We start from the raw sequence: 17,894 nt of genomic DNA on the forward strand, positions 1-17,894 counted from the left end.
CGACTGCCTTTCCTTTGACTCGAAGATAGGGCATCAGGCACTCCAGGGTAAGGCGAGTTGCTTGCTGACTGCAGATGCTGATTCGCATCGTCCATGTAATCCTGCGGGATGCTTCCGTCCATCCAGAACTGGTGATTTGTTGTGGTTCCCAACATGATCTTCCTCAGAGTCTGGGGTAGTTTGTCTTCTAGCTTTGATAGTGCATTGCTAAGCACCCTAAGACAAACTGCTCTACACTATCGACGACCCAACCTGAGGACCTGGCCATTGACTGCAACGGTATTACGGTCAAGTTGCGACGCGGTGGCCCACGATGTGCGCTGGTCCAGTCTGGTCCGGTCTCCTGTGCAAGCAAGATCAGCGCGGGAACCCGTCTGTTCCCTAGGTGACACCCCTAAAGAGATGCAGAGGGGCGGCGCATTTGTCATAGCGTGTCCTCCAGATCGAGCCCTGGCCAGTCACAGCAACTCTTGCCGGTGCCCTCAACGTATTTGCTATGCAATCACTCCATAAATGTGCCAGAGATGAACCGCTTTGAAGCGGGTGTGGCTGCTGCTTCCAGACAGACGAGCCTTTTTGGACAGCTGTGATTGGCCACTTCCCAGATGGAAGACGCAAGCTCTGATGGAGAAATGCGGGGTGACAACCGCCCCGAAGAGGGGTTAAGCGGAGAGGGGGAGGGGGTCTGGAGATAGATGCCTCTCGTTGTGCTGTTGTGTGTGGCAAAGGTGCAGTAACGGCACAACAATACCCTATCCTCTTGTAGAGATACGCAGTACGAAAGATGCAAGCTCGTCTCATTTCCCTTGCTCCTATCATGCGATTATGGTTTCTGGTTTCGGCGACTAACAATCTGGGGAAAACGGGAGATGGGAGAGATGGGCTGGCTGGGCTGGGGGAACTCAATTAGCACCGCTGTTGGGTGCCATTCTCGACACGCTTGAGCCGAATCAACAGGCATCATCCACACACAACAACTCGCTGCTCTGGGGTTTCCTAATGCCCGACACACGGGTCTCTGTTGCTGTGGTTTAACACCGAAAGACCTCTCGTCTGGAGGTTGGCGCGTGGATGGAAGATGACCGCTCGGCTGGAGAGGCGGGATTCAAGTCGATGCTGGGCGTAGGGGACCGGGGGACTCGTCTCGAGGTGGCCGAGAGGAACAGGCGTTGGCCCGAAGCGGCACCCACTATGCCCCGTTTGGCTGGCCCTCCCTTGCATGAGGAGGCGCACCTCAGAGTCCCCGTCCCCCAGGCCCGGCTGCGGTGGGTGGCCCTCTCCCCTTTGCCCCTCCATTGCTGCGACCCCGGTCACACCCCAGGTCTGTGTGCTCTGTCTGTGTTCCTGTATCTGCTGTCTGCTGTATGCTGTCTCGTTGCTGTCTACACAAGCCAAAGGACCCAAGTCCCCTAGAAATTATCTGTGTGCTCCATCCAGATACAGCATGCAGATGCGTCTGGTGGAGAGCCTGCGGCTGGTGCAGTCCACCCAGAGTCATTGCTTTACATTGTGCGGCTTCATGGATGTGCATGTTTGTCCAATGTCCATCTGCGGTTCCGCAGACCAGGCCTCGGGATTGATTGAGTGTTCTGCACAACTCGACTCCCCCTCACCCTTCCTTAGCCCCCCGTACCCATCCCCATCCGCACACCCTCCCCCCCGCCGAGCTACCCACGCTAGGGTCTATCCACACTGCCTTCGCCTCCGACATTGATGTCTGGCTTCGCGACGCTGAATCCCCGTTGGCGTCACTGTCGCGGACTTCTCTCCTCCCCCAGCTGTGCTGTCCCCCATACCCCGCTTTATATACAGTCCTGTCGTCCCCAGCTCTCCCGGATCTGAACTCTCATCTTTCCTCCCTCACTTCTCACGACTCTCTCAACAACCAAACCCATTTCACGAACTTTTTTCTTTTTATCTGTGATACCTTGATACCAATACTTGTTTTATCTGTTCTTACATACAACCATCACAATGGGTTTGTCCGTTGAGCTCAAGACCCCAGTGACGGGCGCCTACACCCAGCCCACTGGACTGTATGTGACGACATGCCCATCTACACACGAGTGAAGCTTTGGCTAACCCAGCGTTCGACAGGTTCATCAACAACGAGTGGGTTGAGGGTGTCGACAAGCAGACCTTCGAGGTCATCAACCCCTCCACCGAGGAGGTCATCTGCTCCGTCCACGAGGCCACCGAGAAGGATGTCGATATCGCCGTCGCCGCCGCCCGCAAGGCCTTCGAGGGTGTCTGGGCTGAGACCACCCCCAACCAGCGTTCCCTCTACCTGCTGAAGCTCGCCGACCTCGCCGAGAAGAACGCTGAGCTCCTCGCCGCCGTCGAGTCTCTCGACAACGGAAAGTCCATCTCCATGGCCAAGGGTGACGTCGGTGCCGTCGTCGGCTGCTTGAGGTACTACGGAGGTTGGGCCGACAAGATCGAGGGCAAGACCATTGACGTCGCCCCCGACATGTTCCACTACACCCGCCCCGAGCCTGTGAGTATACCTCGGGTTTGAAAAGAGAGCGACGGAGCAACCACTAACAACCCAAACAGATTGGTGTCTGTGGTCAGATTATCCCCTGGAACTTCCCCCTTCTCATGCTCTCATGGAAGATCGGCCCCGCCCTGGCCACCGGTAACACCATCGTCATGAAGACCGCCGAGCAGACCCCTCTGTCCGCTCTCGTCTTCGCCAACCTCGTCAAGGAGGCCGGCTTCCCTCCCGGTGTCTTCAACCTGATCTCCGGCTTCGGCAAGGTCGCCGGTGCCGCCATCTCCTCCCACATGGACATTGACAAGATCGCCTTCACCGGCTCCACCGTCGTCGGCCGCCAGATCATGAAGGCCGCCGCCAGCTCCAACCTCAAGAAGGTCACCCTCGAGCTCGGCGGCAAGTCCCCCAACATCGTGTTCAACGACGCCGACATCGAGCAGGCCATCTCCTGGGTCAACTTCGGTATCTACTACAACCACGGCCAGTGCTGCTGCGCCGGCACCCGCATCTTCGTCCAGGAGGACATCTATGACAAGTTCCTCGCGGCGTTCAAGGCGCGCGCCCAGGCCAACAAGGTCGGCGACCCGTTCCACCCCGAGACCTTCCAGGGCCCCCAGGTCTCCCAGCTGCAGTTCGACCGCATCATGGGCTACATCAAGGCCGGCACCGACGAGGGCGCCACCATCGAGACCGGCGGCGCCCGCCACGGCGACAAGGGCTACTTCATCCAGCCCACCATCTTCTCCAACGTCCGCCCCGACATGAAGATCATGCAGGAGGAGATCTTCGGCCCCGTCTGCGCCATCGCCAAGTTCAAGGACGAGGAGGAGGTCCTCAAGCTCGCCCACGACACCAACTACGGTCTGGCCGCCGCCGTCCACACCAAGGACCTCAACACCGCCCTCCGCGTCGGTAACAAGCTCAAGGCTGGTACCGTCTGGGTTAACTGTAAGTTCCATGCCTCACTCTACCCCGCACTGTCACTTGTGGCCCGTGTCCCCCGCTCCCGCGCCCGGAGGTCTCGGACGATCTCCGGGATCGCCGGGTCGCCTCATCACTTCACACAAACTCCTCAAAGCCTCCAAACGGCATTCTAATGAAACCCCCGCAGGCTATAATATGCTTCACCACTCTGTCCCATTCGGCGGCTTCAAAGAATCAGGAATCGGCAGAGAACTCGGCGAGGCCGCCCTCGCAAACTACACCCAGAACAAGTCCGTCGCCATCCGTCTGGGCGGCGCGCTGTTCTAAGGGATCGGGAAGGAAAGGTAATGAAAAGCGGGGACTTCTGGCGCAAATGTGTACATGACCTTTACGTAACTGTGCAATACCAAGTTTGAATGATACCAAATAACTCAATTTGTTCCGTTGCGTGCGTGGTGGCGGTTGTGAGATTTGTGTGTGTTCCGGCCCGGGCGGTCCGGCGCCGGGTGGGTCGGTCACTTCGGATGGTCCCACTTTACTCGGCGTGCCGGCACTGGCGGTCGCGGAGAGCGTCTTCTGGTTTTTCTCAAAGATGCTACGACACAACCGTTGAGCCTTTGAAGTGAAGCGTTACTCACTAGGTCGGCTGTCTCTTAAAAAGTGACGTAAGATCGTTTTCACATACTACCTACAGGACAAGCTTAAGTGCAGCATAGCACTGATACGGCGCAGGTCTAACATCTCCGACTGAAAAGTTGTCTACTCGTTATAACACCTTACAAGCGTTGTAATACACATGCTGTCGTAATAAACATGCTGAGTATTTCAAAACGTTAATATATTGCAAAAGCCTCAACTTGGTTTTAGAACAACATAACTACCGCAAGCCTATAGTCAATCGATTAAGTAGTATATCCCAGTTTTAGCAGGCAGCCGCAAAATTTTGAATACAGCGTTAAGTCTGTGTTTTATATGCGCCTTGTATAATGAAAAGATAATAAGGGACCATAACGAGGACAAGGACGACAAGGACGACAAGGACGACAAGGACGACAAGGACGACAAGGACGACAAAGACAATAGGGACGACGGGGATAATAGGGATAACGGGGATAACAAGGACGACGGGGATAACGGGGACGAGAAAAAAGGACAAGGAAGAGGGACTTCTTCCGAGACTTTATTTGCTCTTAATAGAATGAGTAGGATATTGAATTTGTTCCTATGAGAGTCTTATTCCAACCACTGATATCCCCTTGGTTTTCTTTCTTGACTGGAATAGCTGAGACATACCGAGGCAGCTATGAATGACATGAAAAATAAGAGTCTTAAAGACTTGGGTAAAACACTAACAAACTGCAGCCATGAGACTAAGCCATCCCATCAAAAACCATATCAAGTCACCTTTAAGCTTAGGTCTGCATAAAGTCATAGCCCCTCGGGTTCTGCTCGACTCAGGCAGAGGAAAGGGACATGCTGAGTTAGAATCACTCGCTGGCCTTGAAAGTGCAGCTCATGTCATATCTACACGGTGTTCTGGCACCATCAGCGGAGTCTCAATCTCGACGCAAAAGGGCTTGCTTACCTTTGCCGTGTTCAATTCACAGCAGCCGGGACTAGATCCGGGACTGGATCAACGCGGTGCTTTTCCTGAAGTTCTTGGCCGTCATCTCGCGGGTGCGAGCACTCGGCGCTGTGCTCCTCCGGCTGGTTGTCGGACGCGCCGATTTCCACGCTGGGATTCTCGATGAGTACTGTATGGCTGCACAGTAATAGCCACGGCACTTTCTCTCTGATATAACTAGTCTCCCAGAGCATATTCATGTTGTTGAGTCGGCCAGCGCAATCCAGGTTGGCGCATCCCCTAGAGCTACCATTCGAGGTCGGAAGTCGCGAGCGGGCGACTTCTCCGGCCGAAGAGCGATTACTACAGAAGTACACCGGCGATTCATGACAAGACGTCGCGTATATTCGGAGAATAAATCGTCGACAGAGAAGAATGCCGCCAGATCAGAGATATCAGAGACACAACACGTCCATCCACTCATTCGACATCACTTTCCCGGTATGGCATATCTCATGAGAAACGCTTTTAGAAGAAAGCGTAGGATACGGAGTGATTGTGTCTTCCATAGGCTTTTAGAGCCGAGCAGACCGTTTATATAGTCATTCGATCGAGCTTGTCTGCCGGGATTCCCATGCTCCCGGTGCCGCTAGCACGGACATGGTTTAGGGACAGCGTGCCGTTGTCAACTCGACCATTGACGATCTCGCGGAGGCTGTACTCTCGCCCTACTCATTGTGAATTGCCATATTATACCGTATACAATTTTGAATTCGTTACTCGACGTTAACGTTCTCTAAAAATGATGTAGTTTTTCGGTATGTTCGCATGAAACCCGCCACGAATGTTCGCTTCGAACATGACACATGGCTTCAGCGGCGTCAAATGGAGGTTATCGAACTCTGAACCGATTCTGTGGGTATTCAGTTGGAGATACAACAATACGATGCCTGAAGTGATGGACGAGGGTGAGATCTGTTCGTGAGAAGAACTTGTGCGTTCGGGCTGTTGATCTTGAGGCCAGACAAGCGATGGCTTGGACGTGCAGGAGTAGTTATATGCTATAATAGCGATTCTCTTATATAATTTCAATTACCTGGGCCGTTGCTAAATCTTGCGAAATGGCCAAGCTTATATAGATGTCCAATGAATTTGAAGTTTCAGCAATACATCGAACGTTCCCGATAGCTTCCAAGGTGGCATCCAGCATATAGAAGGACATGTTAGTCGTCTTCGAATCTGAATTTCAGCATGATGTCCTCTCAGTCCGTGTATTGAAGAGCTTGGGTAAAGCCATCACACGCACTGCCGCGGCCGTATGCAAGCCCATGCCAGTTTTTACCGCCCCTCCAGACCGTGATGACTGTCAACCAGCCACAGCAAGGATTTCAATATTTATAGGAATACTTTGACGTGAATGGCTAGAGACACCACGGAGACAAGCATCATGAGGTCTGGAGAAAATTTAGCGATGCTGCTGAGCCAGCGCATTGAACACCTTATCAGGCCACCTTTACTTCGCGCATTTTGGTCAAACAGATTCATTTGGTCTGCTCTGTTGATTCTCATTCTTTCTGGTACGATGTCTTTTATAAGGCGAATGGCCGAAGCGACGGTTGACGACAGAAAGGTATTCTCATGCATGGGCGCCGGAGCCCGCCGTATAAAATGCTTTGTGATTCCCTTGTTGAGACTTTCTAGAAAAGTAAAATCGTTGCCAGCGTTGTGGTCTATACAATAATCCTCGGCCAAATACCTGAAAAGAATCCGATGACGTTCTGCCGATCCTCGATGCTCCAGGGCATCGAGGATGGAAACATTGCTACCCCTGGAGTATTCAAGCATTCCATGGAAAGAAAACGCCGGACGCTGAAGCGATTAAAGAGATTCTATCATCTATTCATTTCGCGGACACACGTACACGGCTTGGTGATTGAAAGTGATGCATTTCTGGACCAGAGACCATTTGAGGCGAACATCCTCTATGGTTGTGTTGCTGTGTTGAGCTTGAATCTGTGACGAGTAGGCTTATCATGTAACACTCCTTCGACTGAGGGATTTCGTTCAATTGCTCTCTATATCTCATCATGACACTTTACAATGAGATGAGACGAAAAAGGGGCACCCGACCAGCTCTGGAGATTGACCCCCGTCGGTGTATTGTGAATAATACCCGTCAGAAGACGACGAACAAGTCCCCGGGGACGTGAGCATGCATTCAAGTTACAGGTTCCATATCAGCCGGGACATCTGACCCTGAGACAGCTCGGTAAAGAGTGATTGCGGACGAGGTCAGCCTGGGACAGGTAATTCCATTGTTGGTAAATCGTCGTTTTCTGGCTTGATAACCTCATTTAAATAGCATTCAAGGAGAGGTTGGCGCCTCGTTCTCTACCTCTGGTAGGCTGGGTGATATTTTATTGGCCTTCTCATTGTTCAGGGCGATTTCTGACCGAGGGACAGATCACGTCTGATGCTGATTTGTTGTCTCGGTGGATAATCTTGGTAATAGTTATAAGGGATGAAATCAGCAAAATCCAACGCTCCCAGAATCTGTGTCGCGCTATTTCCCATCTGGACTGGCTTTCACCTTTGTATTAACGGTTAGTCCCCAACAGACGCGAAACTTTTGAGTGGTTCGACATCTTGTCCTAGCAGCTATGTCCGTGAGCGTCCAAGTTTCTCGCTCATTCGGCTGTGTATCTGTCTCTACTCATGGCATACGCCTGTATTAATTCATGTTGACGTTCAAATCACCTATGCCTTCCGTTGCATGCCTCTGCCTCGAGACGCCATCCTGGATCAAGAGCATGAGAAGCGATTTTGCATTCACAGACCACCATTATTGTGAAGAGATTGCCCACCCCTGAGAGGAATAAAAAGTTTTATACAGAACTTAAAGCGGGAGAAGAATCTAGATGCCTCAGTTTAGGGTATGCTGACGAAAAGTCTGCATGTTGATCTTCCTCTTGGTCAACACTATACTTTAGTTGTTGAATTAATTGAACCCAGAACATAGCAGCAAAATTGATTCAGAACTGAAGATCTGATAGTGACTCGTGATCGGGCAATCATCCCTCCGACACGAACACCGCCAAGAGTCTGCACCACCTGACAAGGCGTAAACCAGGAAAAGTGACGCGGATAACAGCCTAATAAACGACGAAAGAAGACTTTCAGGGGCACCGAAACAGAACGAAAAGCCACTGTACACAGCTGAATCTTTGCACAGAATCTCTGGGAACCCTGAGAGGCATTATTCGAGCTATTTAACGCGTACTTCGTCCCTCAAGCAATGGCCTTGAGCAGCAATTACGGCTTGAACGATTGCGTGGCATGTTTGTATGGTAGAAAACTAACATCTCATAGCGATGTCCGCCGTCCGGCTCCCGCTGGGGGCAGTCCAATGGCGGGGGGCGAGCGAGGTCATAATACCATCCAGAATATCCCCAAGCAAATGACAGAAAGCACTGCCAAAGGACGTCAACCTCGAGATGTCGTGCCTCGGTACTCAAAAATTGCACCACGGGAGACCATTCCTTCAACAGAGGGTCATAGATTTGAAGTAAAGCCGACCACTGCTTCCGACCTCGACGCACAAGCATGTAAGGCTCATCTTGTGGACAACATTGCCTTGTCCGCTGATGGATTCTTTGGCGAGACTACGGGAATATACCCCAACCCTTCCTCATCAGTAGATAGTACCTCTGTCTGCAGCCGCGAATTCAACTTCAGTATGCCCATCATCCTCTTTAAAGAGATATTCTCTCACCCTCTCTGTAGGACCCATGTCACGGCCAAGACAACATACCATGAAGAACTTCCCCCTAGCGCCCATTAGACATACCAGGATCGTATCGGGAATCTGAAAACACCCGATCATCACCAGGGTAGTCTGTGGTCATTGTTGATGGAGTATTCACCTGCGTTAACACGCTCCTCTTTCGACATGGCCTTGGTAGAGATGGGACACCATGCAAGAGTACCTCCGCGACCACAAGCCTTCCATCGCTCAGGATAAGATACGCTGACACTCGCTCTCACATCACTAAGAGTTTCGCCTGCCGGATTCTGTCAGACCGTGTATGTGACGACGAACAGGTATATTTATAGATAAAATGCTATCGTCTCTATGCGACAAGTTGACGAAACTGTTTTAGTGCTCACCATGAAATGAAACGTGAAGTGTTTGATGCGATTTCTTTTTGCTGTCTATGCAAATAACATCTTGTCTTGAAAATTATGGCGGCGCAGACTGACCACTGCCGCATATTCCAGAAAACTCCCGCGCAAATCCCTTCGGTATCCCCTTAAATCACCCCAATGCCATCCAAACCATATCGCCAAATTCCCTGCAGGTAACAACGCAACCGAAATTTTTTTCCGAGAATGATGCGATTGTGTCTTGCGACGGCTCACAATCTTTTCAAGATGTGCGCATCCTGGACGCGTTTCAGCGCATTTCCGTCTTGCTTCTCGAAGGTGTAGAGTGTGTCATAGAGCTTGATAAGGCGCGCCTTTTCATAAGCGGCAGGACCATTCAGGAAATGTGCTGTGGCGGACCAGGCGGCTTCTCTTGTCTTTTGTTCTGCTAACTTGCCCAGAAAGTCGTTACGCTCCTGTGGAATGCGTCCGGTCGCTTTGTGAATCGCAATCATCATGTTGACTTCCGTCGCCCGAGTCTCCAGCGTTGACCGTCCCTCCTCATCAATGACGTGGCGCACGACGAAACGTCGCAGACAGTGCTCCTTTTGCAGGTTATCCATAAAGGGCGCCATGATGTCCTTCCTTTCTTTTGCTGAAGGATTTATTGCCGCAAGTTGGAGTGCGATGTCCAGATCCGGGCCCAGTGGCTCCTCTGACATACAGGCGATCTCGTTGTGAAGGCTATGGGTTTCCCTGGTGATGTCTTCCGCCTTTGGTCTTGTCCACGCAATGCCACGGCGTTCAGGGATGATGTCATCGGCTATGATACTGAGGTTGAGTCGTTGGTCAGAAGATGCGTCGGTGTTCGTGTCCACATCTGATTTTTCATTGGCGTTCGTCTCAGACTTGACCCTGGTCGCTTCCGAGTAGGGTCCTGTTCTCTTCTGAATCTTTGTAGAGGGCAAGTCGTGAGACCCGATCTCGTCCCGTCGCTTCCGCTTCTACTGTTGGGGGGCCTCAGGAACCGCTGGCTTCAGCAGCCCAGCCGCCTTTGCCGTCTGATCTGATCCCGACTGGTTGCGCTCCATCGTGACGATATTGGTGTTGTCGTCATGAAGACCTTGGCCGCCTCGCTTTGTCTGTGTACTTTCTCGATCGGTTCCCATGTTGTGCATTGTGTTGCGACGCTGAGATAGGTGTGGTGGATATGATTGTGTGTCGAAGGGGTCGGAACGAACGGTGAGGATGGTGAGAGCAGGTAGATGTGTTGAGGAAGTTTCAAGCTCACCCAGGGTTTTCACAGTAGAGGAAGAGGTAGTGAAAGAGAGAAGGTAGATGTGAAGAAGAAAGGTTTATCAACAAACCGTTCGACGAGGAAGTTTAAATACTCCGTGTAGCTGCGTGGATGGACTGGAAGTGAGAAAGAAGGTGGGTCGAAGGTGAGAAATCGTACGGGAAGTGAGAAGGTGGCAACCTCATCAAGGAAGGCACTGACTGTGCGGGTGGAAGGAGCACCTTTAGTTTAGATTCAAACGGAAGGAAAGAACAGCTTTGTCTGGTGAAGTGTGATTTCCAGTGAAAAGGCACCGTAGCTGTCAACAATAGGAGTCGGTAAGTGCGGCTTCTCAGCCAATTTCCCCTCTCCGCCGGCGTCAGTCGGAAGGTGCGCGTGAATTTGCAATATTTAAGCTTGAATACAAAAGGAATGAACTTTACAGTCCAGGTGTTATGACGATAAACATTTCATCTGGAGAATACGTAATGTTCCTGTGTCCACACCTAGGTCTCATATACGACAACTCCGAGTCCATGTTGGATGAGAACATGAGTAGACAAAACTACGGCAAAAGTATACAGACTTACACAATGCAGTATTGGGGGTCCGCCTGCAGACGATCTCCGGCGACGATGAACAAGGTATATATTTATATAAAGTAGAACATCGTCATCATATCTCACAAATCTCAAAGCCATCTTGCTATATCAATGTACGCGCTCTCATCGACATGGTATGTGACTTAGCAGAGAAGTAGATGCCTTTCTCTGCCACACAAACCATCCAACGCGGCAAACAAACGAGTGACGTGAATACAACACCTGTCTCTCCCTCGACCTCTCCATCTTCCGTCCGTCTACTTGTTCTGTCCCTGCTGTCCTCCCTGGTTCTGTCCTCCCTGGTTCTGTCCTCCTTGGCCACCCTGGCCCTGCTGGCCAGCGTTGGTGTTCCTGTCTCCGGCACCCTGGGCCCGTGCAGCGAAGCCGCCGGAGCTCATGTCCTTCCCACCCTGAGCCTGTCACAGCTTGTCAGAGAGAGTCCCTTTCAATATGAACATACCAAATCACGTACCTGGGTCGCCTGGATGCGAGAGGCATCGCTCTTGCTCATCTGGTTGGGCATGTTGTCTGGAATACTTGGAGATTGAGGCTTGATGAAGTGTGTGAGTTGAAATCTGATGTTCGTTGACTGTTCTGAAGTCGAGTTGGCTATGGCAAAAATCCGAAAAGCTCATGGAGACATCACACTTTTATACTCATCTCGCCCTCACAGTCACATGCCATCGCACGCATACAACCACCAAACAAAATCGAACTTCACCGACAAAACTTTGCTGTTGGAAGGCTTTGCCAACAATCATTCCCCGGTGGCCCTCTCAGGGCAAGACAAGCTTCTCACCGACATGCCCAGCCAGCCAGCACCCGGGAGGCATGCCCCAAGCGCGAGACATCTGGTCGGCCTCCAGCGTCGTCTGCATCATCGACGTCTGCGCGAAAACTTGTACCCTCGACATCGTGAGCAGTGATGACGACAACCGCGATGATGAACAAGTACATGGCCGAGGAGAGGGAGGGATGGTGGAAGGCATCGACGATGATGCGCAGGATACCGCAGTGTCACTCATCCAAGTACACAAATCACACGACATCACTCCTCCCGTCACTATCACCCAGCAAATCGAGGCTCAGAAACTCGAAATCTCGTTTATCATCATGGTTTCCGCTATTCACGCGTTATCCCCCTCCTATTTTGCGTTTTTACGTTTTTGTGAACCACACCCGGAATGCGGGAGGTCTTCGACCGCAGCCAAAACAGCTTCATGCAATGCAAGTTGCGCCCCTCTCCAAACCACCCAATCGCCCCCTAGACGAACCACAGGTGTTTTCTATATGGGGTGTAGATATCAGAATGAAATCAAAAACGTACAGTCTGACGATGCGTATCGCACTATCAAGATGCCGATCACTGATGACTGCAAAGAAAAACCTCCGCCGTCAAGCGCTCTCCAGAAAACGTATGCCTCTCGTTGGTATTTCTCGCTGCCGTGGTCGAAAGTGAACCGCGACACAGCTTGTATGCTTATGCTTTGTATGCTCTCAGCCCTCGATCACCCCGCTTAGCTGTGGAGAGCCTTGAGCTCCTCGTCGACCTGCGCCCTGACAATCTCCCTGACCTTCTGCCAGTCGTTGACACACTCCGTGACCCTCTTCTCCCTCTCCTCCAGGCCGATAAATTCCGTAGGGAGGACCTTCTCCTTGAAGTTGAATCCCTGCTCCTCCTTGAGCGCCATGTCGACGGCGCCGGCGAACTTGGCAGGGTGGGCGGTAGAAAGGGAGATGTGAGGCACCTCGGCGGCGCGCTCAATGGATCGCAGGGAAGCGGCAACACCAATGGCAGAGTGGGGGTCGAGGACGTAGTCGATCTTGTTGTAGAAGTCCTTGATGGTCTCGACGGTCTGGGGATCGCTGACGCGCTCGCTCTCGAAGTCGCGGCGGGCTGAAGTGAGCACATCCTTGTAGACAGGGCCGAAGCCGCCCTTGGTCTTAAGGTCCTTGAGCCAGGAGGCGACCTCCTGGGAGGCTTGCCTCTTGTTCCACTCGTCGTCCATGCCGGCGGTGGTAGCGAACTCGTAGGCGAGGAACCAGAGCAGACGCTCAAAGTTGCTGGAGACCAGAATGTCCATGGCAGGGCTGAGGGTCTCCTTGACGCCGTCCTCATGCGCCTTGGCACCATCGGTGGCCAGGCCGCCGGTGGCCTCGGCGGGAGGCGCGGGCTGCTTCTCGTACTTGCCGGTCGTCCAGAACCTGTGGAGGATATCGTTCTCGTTGGTCGCGATGACGAGCTTGTCAACGGGCAAGCCCATGCGGAAGGCGAAGTAGCCGGCGAGGATGTCGCCAAAGTTGCCCGTGGGCACGACGAAGCGGATCTTGTCGCCAAGCTTGAAGGATTCGGAGGTCTTGGCGAGGGAGAAGTAGGAGTGGAAGTAGTAGACGATCTGGGCGAGGATACGGGCCCAGTTGATGGAGTTGACGGCACCGAGGTTGTGCGTCGAGTTGATGTCGGGATCGGCGAACAGGGCCTTGACGATGTCCTGAAACGATTGGTGTTGGTGAAGGCGCACAATCGGGTGACGGGCTACTTACTTGACAATCGTCAAAGGTACCGGTGACGGCAAGGTTGTGGACGTTCTCGTCCAGTACAGTCGTCATCTGGGCCTCCTGGATGGGGCTCACGCGACCCTTGGGGTGCAGGATGAAGACAGAGACATCCTTCTTGCCGCGCAGGCCGTAGATGGCGGCGGATCCTGTGTCACCACTCGTAGCGCCAACAACAGTCAAGTGATGTCTGTCTGCGCAACGTGTTAGTCTGGCTTGTCCGACAGGCGCAGTTTACCCCGCGCGGGCTCCAGCGAGCATACCCTTTCCAGTCTTGCCCTCGTTCTTGCGCACGAGGAAGTATTCAAACAGGTTGCCGAGGAACTGCAGCGCAACGTCCTTGAAGGCAAAGGTCGGGCCGTGGAAGAGCTCGAGGAGGTAGAGGTTGTCGTTCAGGTGGCGGAGCGGTGTGGTGTCGGCGTGGCGGAAGGTGGCATAGCTTCGGTCGATGATGCCCTTGAGGTCTTCGGAGGGGATCTCGGAGGCGGAGATGTAGAGAGAGAGGATCTTGTGGGCGAGGTCGGGAAAGGAGAGGTCCTTCCAGTCCTGCCAGTTGGCGACCTGGGGGATGTGCTCGGGGATGAAGAGACCGCCGTCGCTGGCGAGACCCTTGAGAACGACCTCCTCGAAGGAGAACTGGAGATGCGATCAGCGCTGTGCAGGCATTGGCTTCAGGAGTTGCGCGCAATGGCTTGCAGAAGCAACTGGTTCAAGAGAAAGGGGTATAACATACACCGCTGTCCTCGCCGCGGGTGCTCAGGTAGCGCTGCGACTGGGTGTGGGTGGTGTCGGCGCCGGTGCCGGTCTGGCCGTTGGTGGTGGTACCGTTGGTGGCCATGATGCCTTTATGCGGTGAGGAGGGAATGGGCAGAAAAGAGGACGAAGCCCAATTGAAAGGGAGCGGGAAATGGAAGGGGAAAAGTAACCAGACCTCGTCTCTGCGAATGCAAGATCTCGGGCTGAGAAGGGCGGGATGGAGCGATGGACGGAAGAGGAAAGAAAAAAAGTCGAGTCACACCAAGCACGTCAAGTGGCCGAAAGTCGGTGGTGGCTCGACTCGCATCGAGTCGAGCCAGCATAAAAAGAGCCCCTCTCCTCTCCTCTCCTCTTCCCTCCCGGGTCCCCTCCCGTCGTCGTCGTCCACAGTGACTGTGCTGTCCAGCGTCTTCCAGTCTGTAATTAGGTCCTCGCCTCCCCGCCAATGTCCCGTAAACTTTAGTAACTCAGGAGTGAGTAACCGCAAATTTTGCCCCGCACTAGCCGTCAATCGGGAGGCACCTCAGGCGGGCGGCGGGGTGACAACAGCGTCGGACGGGTGGGCAGGACACGGCATGGGACATTGGATGGCACTTGCGCTGCGCTGAGGAAGACCAGCAGGGGAGAAAATAAAAATAACAAAACGTACTGCACCAGTGTGGCCGCGGGGTTGTCATCCTCCCCCAAATGTCCACTTTCCACTCCGACGAGTGTCTCTGGGCCATGTCGGGATGCCAAGAATCCTGGTTTTCGGCGCCGGAATGTCCAATTCTGGCTCTGTGATTGGACAGATCACGGGCAGCAAGCTCCTTCCAGCGTCGCACAGGAGCTGATGCACCCGTGCGCCTGAACTTCCTTGTGTCGCGTCCACCTCCTGAGCTGCAGCCAGCAGCCTGCAACATGCAATATGCGCCTCTTATTGCCCCTCCATCCAATTACCCCTCCATCCCCCTCCATCAGATCGAGTCAATTGAGCTCTGACAGCTCAGGTGCTGACAATCTGCTTTGCCGCTGACGGCGAGGCTGGTAGCTGCGGCTGGTCAAGCGGAGGACCTGTCAAGTGAGTCGTCACTGGCGATTTGGCCTCTTCTTGGGTTTAGGTAACCGTGATGAGCATTGGTACCTCGATTCATAGAGACGAAGGGCTGAAACTATTGCAAGTTTCCATCAACTGTCGAATATCCATAAAAGGCTTGCTATAGCATCCTGTCGGCATCAATAATACCGCCGAGCCTCATCAATCGTATGCCTCATGCTGTCTGGCCAGCCCACTCTTACTGTGCCGTGCCTTAAACGCCTGCTTCCCACAATGCCCGGGTATCTCGAAAAAAGAAATGTGGTCAACATCGACCCCTCCACCGTCAGCCCCGCGCCAATTCCCATCAAATTGTTTCACTTGCGCACAATCTTAAGCAGTGGTGCAATCTTCGACTTCTTGCTGAGCCCCACCCGATAGAGAGGCTTTCCGGCCTGCGATGCTGGCATTGGTGTCCCCTGCTTGCCATCGACTTTGCCCGCCACCTCTTTTTTGACCTCGTGCTTCTGGGGAGTGACAACTGCCGCCTCCCCCTCTGTTGCCGCGCTTTGCGGACCCGAACCATCGGAACCGGGCTTCAGCCCCGAGTTGGCCGTTGTAGGCTGCAGAGCCCGTGCTTCGCCCGCCTCACTTGCAGTCTCACTCGCTGGCTCTTTTTCTGTCGCCTCCTCTGTAGATCGCTTCTTATCACTCTTCTTGGGCTTGGTTGACCTGCTGGTCTTTTCCAATTGGTTATCACCCGCAGCCTCCAAATCCACTGGAACATCAATATTCTTGGCCTCGTCAGCGGGTTCAACGGCTGCGGGCTGATCCACGGGTTCCTGCTGCACGTGCGCCGCGACAACCTTGTCAGACTTCCTTGGCCGGCCTCTTTTCTTCTTAGTTTGCTGTGTAGCCGCTGACGTTGGTTCCGCTGCAGCTGGGCTCTCGGCGACCTCGCTCAAAACTGCGGGTGTGACTCCGGGTAACGGTGCTTGGGTCTCAGCAGGCTCAAGAGCTGCTGTTGCATCGGATTTCCTAGGACGCCCTCTCTTCTTGGGCTTGGGAGGGCTGGCTGGCGGAGCAGCCTCTTCGATAAGTTGTGCAGCTGGTCCCATGTCAGCCTCGGGGACTGTTGTAAATGTGGTATTCCCGTTATCGCTCTGCCGACTAGCGTCGCTACCCCTTCGTCGGCTTGGTCGAGGTTTGTACATCTCACGAGGAAATCCAATGTCGTCCGAGTTCCAATCGTCTGCAACATGCAACGCTGCAGCCTGCGGAGATTCATCACGGTGCTGACTGCGCTGCTTGCGTACAGGCGCTGCAGATATGATGTCCGGTGATGACTGGATCTCGATTGTCGCTTCGGGGTCAATGACTTCTCGTATTTCCTGCACGGCTTCAAACGCCGTTCGAGAGTTCGTATCATCTACGAATGACTCTTGGAGCATTCCCCGGACTCGTGTTTGACTGGGCGTAGAGTATGCAATAGTCGTAGCTCCACTAGAGCGTGCTGCAGCTTGCAAGGTTGTGAAATGGCGGGAAGGCGGTGGTCTCTGGTCATCCGGCGACGGGTCGACTGAATGATACTCATATTGCAGCTGTTGGCTAGCCGTCAGAGCTCGGGGTTCGATATACAGAGATACCTGCTTCTGCCCGGAGATCGGGCTGTTGACCAGTACAGAACCATCGTCGAGGGGGACCACCATGTCAATATCGTCTGTCGCCGCCGATGACACCGGTGCATCGATTCTCTGTTTCTTGGCTGCCTGGGGTAGAGAAAGGTTGGCTCTCCCTACCGGAGTGACGTCAAACGGCTGTGTAGATCCTTGGGAGGGCATCTCGATAGCCAACGGAGAGGTAAACTCGACATTGTTCACTCGCTTCCTCTTGTTGCTTGTAGGCGTTTTATTTTTGGCCAAGGTAGCGATCGGTGCTGTTGGCTGTTCGGCCGGGCTGCTAGGCACGTCCCACATGTCCTTCGGCGTGTCATTGGCAATCCTCCCAGGGGTCGTGACCTGCGTAAGGTCCACGATCTCCGGTCTCTTTGCCTTCTTTGTCCGGTTCGATCCCATAGTCGGGTCGGTGATTGAAGTCAATGATGAGGTGTTGGTGTCGTCCTTCTTCGTCGCAGCCTTTATGCCATCAGATACGGAGCTAGAGACCGCGCCGTGGGGCACCGAGGAGCGATCGTGATGCGACAAGATGTCGTTCGTAGCTGGAGCTCGCTGATCGTTGTATATCTCTTGGAAGACTTGAGGGTCGGTCGAGCCTGTCGCAGCGCTTACTGGATCGGAGGAACGTCCTTCGCTGGATTTCTTGGGTGTTGGAGGCTTCGCTGGACCGTCTTCCAGGTCGAAGTCATCGTCCGAGTCGTCCGAGTCTGCGATGACCCGGGCAGGAGCCATTGTCGCGCAGTGGCAAAGGGAGTCCGCGGTGGAGGAGGTCGAGGCGCGTGTCTAGTGTGAGGCGAATTGCGAGGGGTACACTGGATGTACGCCGAGGTACTTGCTTAATTGTTTTCTATTCGGAAACGCGACATTGGAGTGCGCGCCTCGCGC

General features: G+C 53.5%; 4 protein-coding genes across 4 annotated transcripts; 1 reads left to right on the forward strand and 3 right to left on the reverse strand.

The window, feature by feature from the left end:
• Positions 1-1,974: 1,974 nt before the first annotated feature.
• GCG54_00003214 (Aldehyde dehydrogenase) lies at positions 1,975-3,748 on the forward strand (the record flags this gene model as incomplete). The annotated part of the gene is made up of 4 exons (XM_045403290.1): positions 1,975-2,036; positions 2,098-2,497; positions 2,557-3,445; positions 3,609-3,748. The coding sequence occupies 4 exons, from the start codon at positions 1,975-1,977 to the stop codon at positions 3,746-3,748; spliced, it is 1,491 nt and encodes a 496-aa protein (XP_045261571.1).
• Positions 3,749-9,400: 5,652 nt separating this feature from the next.
• Positions 9,401-10,297, reverse strand: GCG54_00003215 (uncharacterized protein; the record flags this gene model as incomplete). Its single annotated transcript, XM_045403291.1, has 2 exons — positions 9,401-10,081; positions 10,157-10,297. The coding sequence occupies 2 exons, from the start codon at positions 10,295-10,297 to the stop codon at positions 9,401-9,403; spliced, it is 822 nt and encodes a 273-aa protein (XP_045261572.1).
• Positions 10,298-11,263: 966 nt separating this feature from the next.
• Positions 11,264-11,529, reverse strand: GCG54_00003216 (uncharacterized protein; the record flags this gene model as incomplete). The annotated part of the gene is made up of 2 exons (XM_045403292.1): positions 11,264-11,422; positions 11,479-11,529. 2 exons carry the CDS (start codon positions 11,527-11,529, stop codon positions 11,264-11,266), a joined length of 210 nt encoding a protein of 69 aa, XP_045261573.1.
• Positions 11,530-12,523: 994 nt separating this feature from the next.
• Positions 12,524-17,741, reverse strand: GCG54_00003217 (Threonine synthase; the record flags this gene model as incomplete). The annotated part of the gene is made up of 5 exons (XM_045403293.1): positions 12,524-13,498; positions 13,551-13,756; positions 13,826-14,198; positions 14,296-14,367; positions 15,723-17,741. 5 exons carry the CDS (start codon positions 17,739-17,741, stop codon positions 12,524-12,526), a joined length of 3,645 nt encoding a protein of 1,214 aa, XP_045261574.1.
• Positions 17,742-17,894: the final 153 nt, after the last annotated feature.

This window comes from Colletotrichum gloeosporioides, assembly GCF_011800055.1.
Source record: "Colletotrichum gloeosporioides strain Lc1 chromosome Unknown consensus_63, whole genome shotgun sequence".
Taxonomy (NCBI): Eukaryota; Fungi; Ascomycota; class Sordariomycetes; order Glomerellales; family Glomerellaceae; genus Colletotrichum; species Colletotrichum gloeosporioides.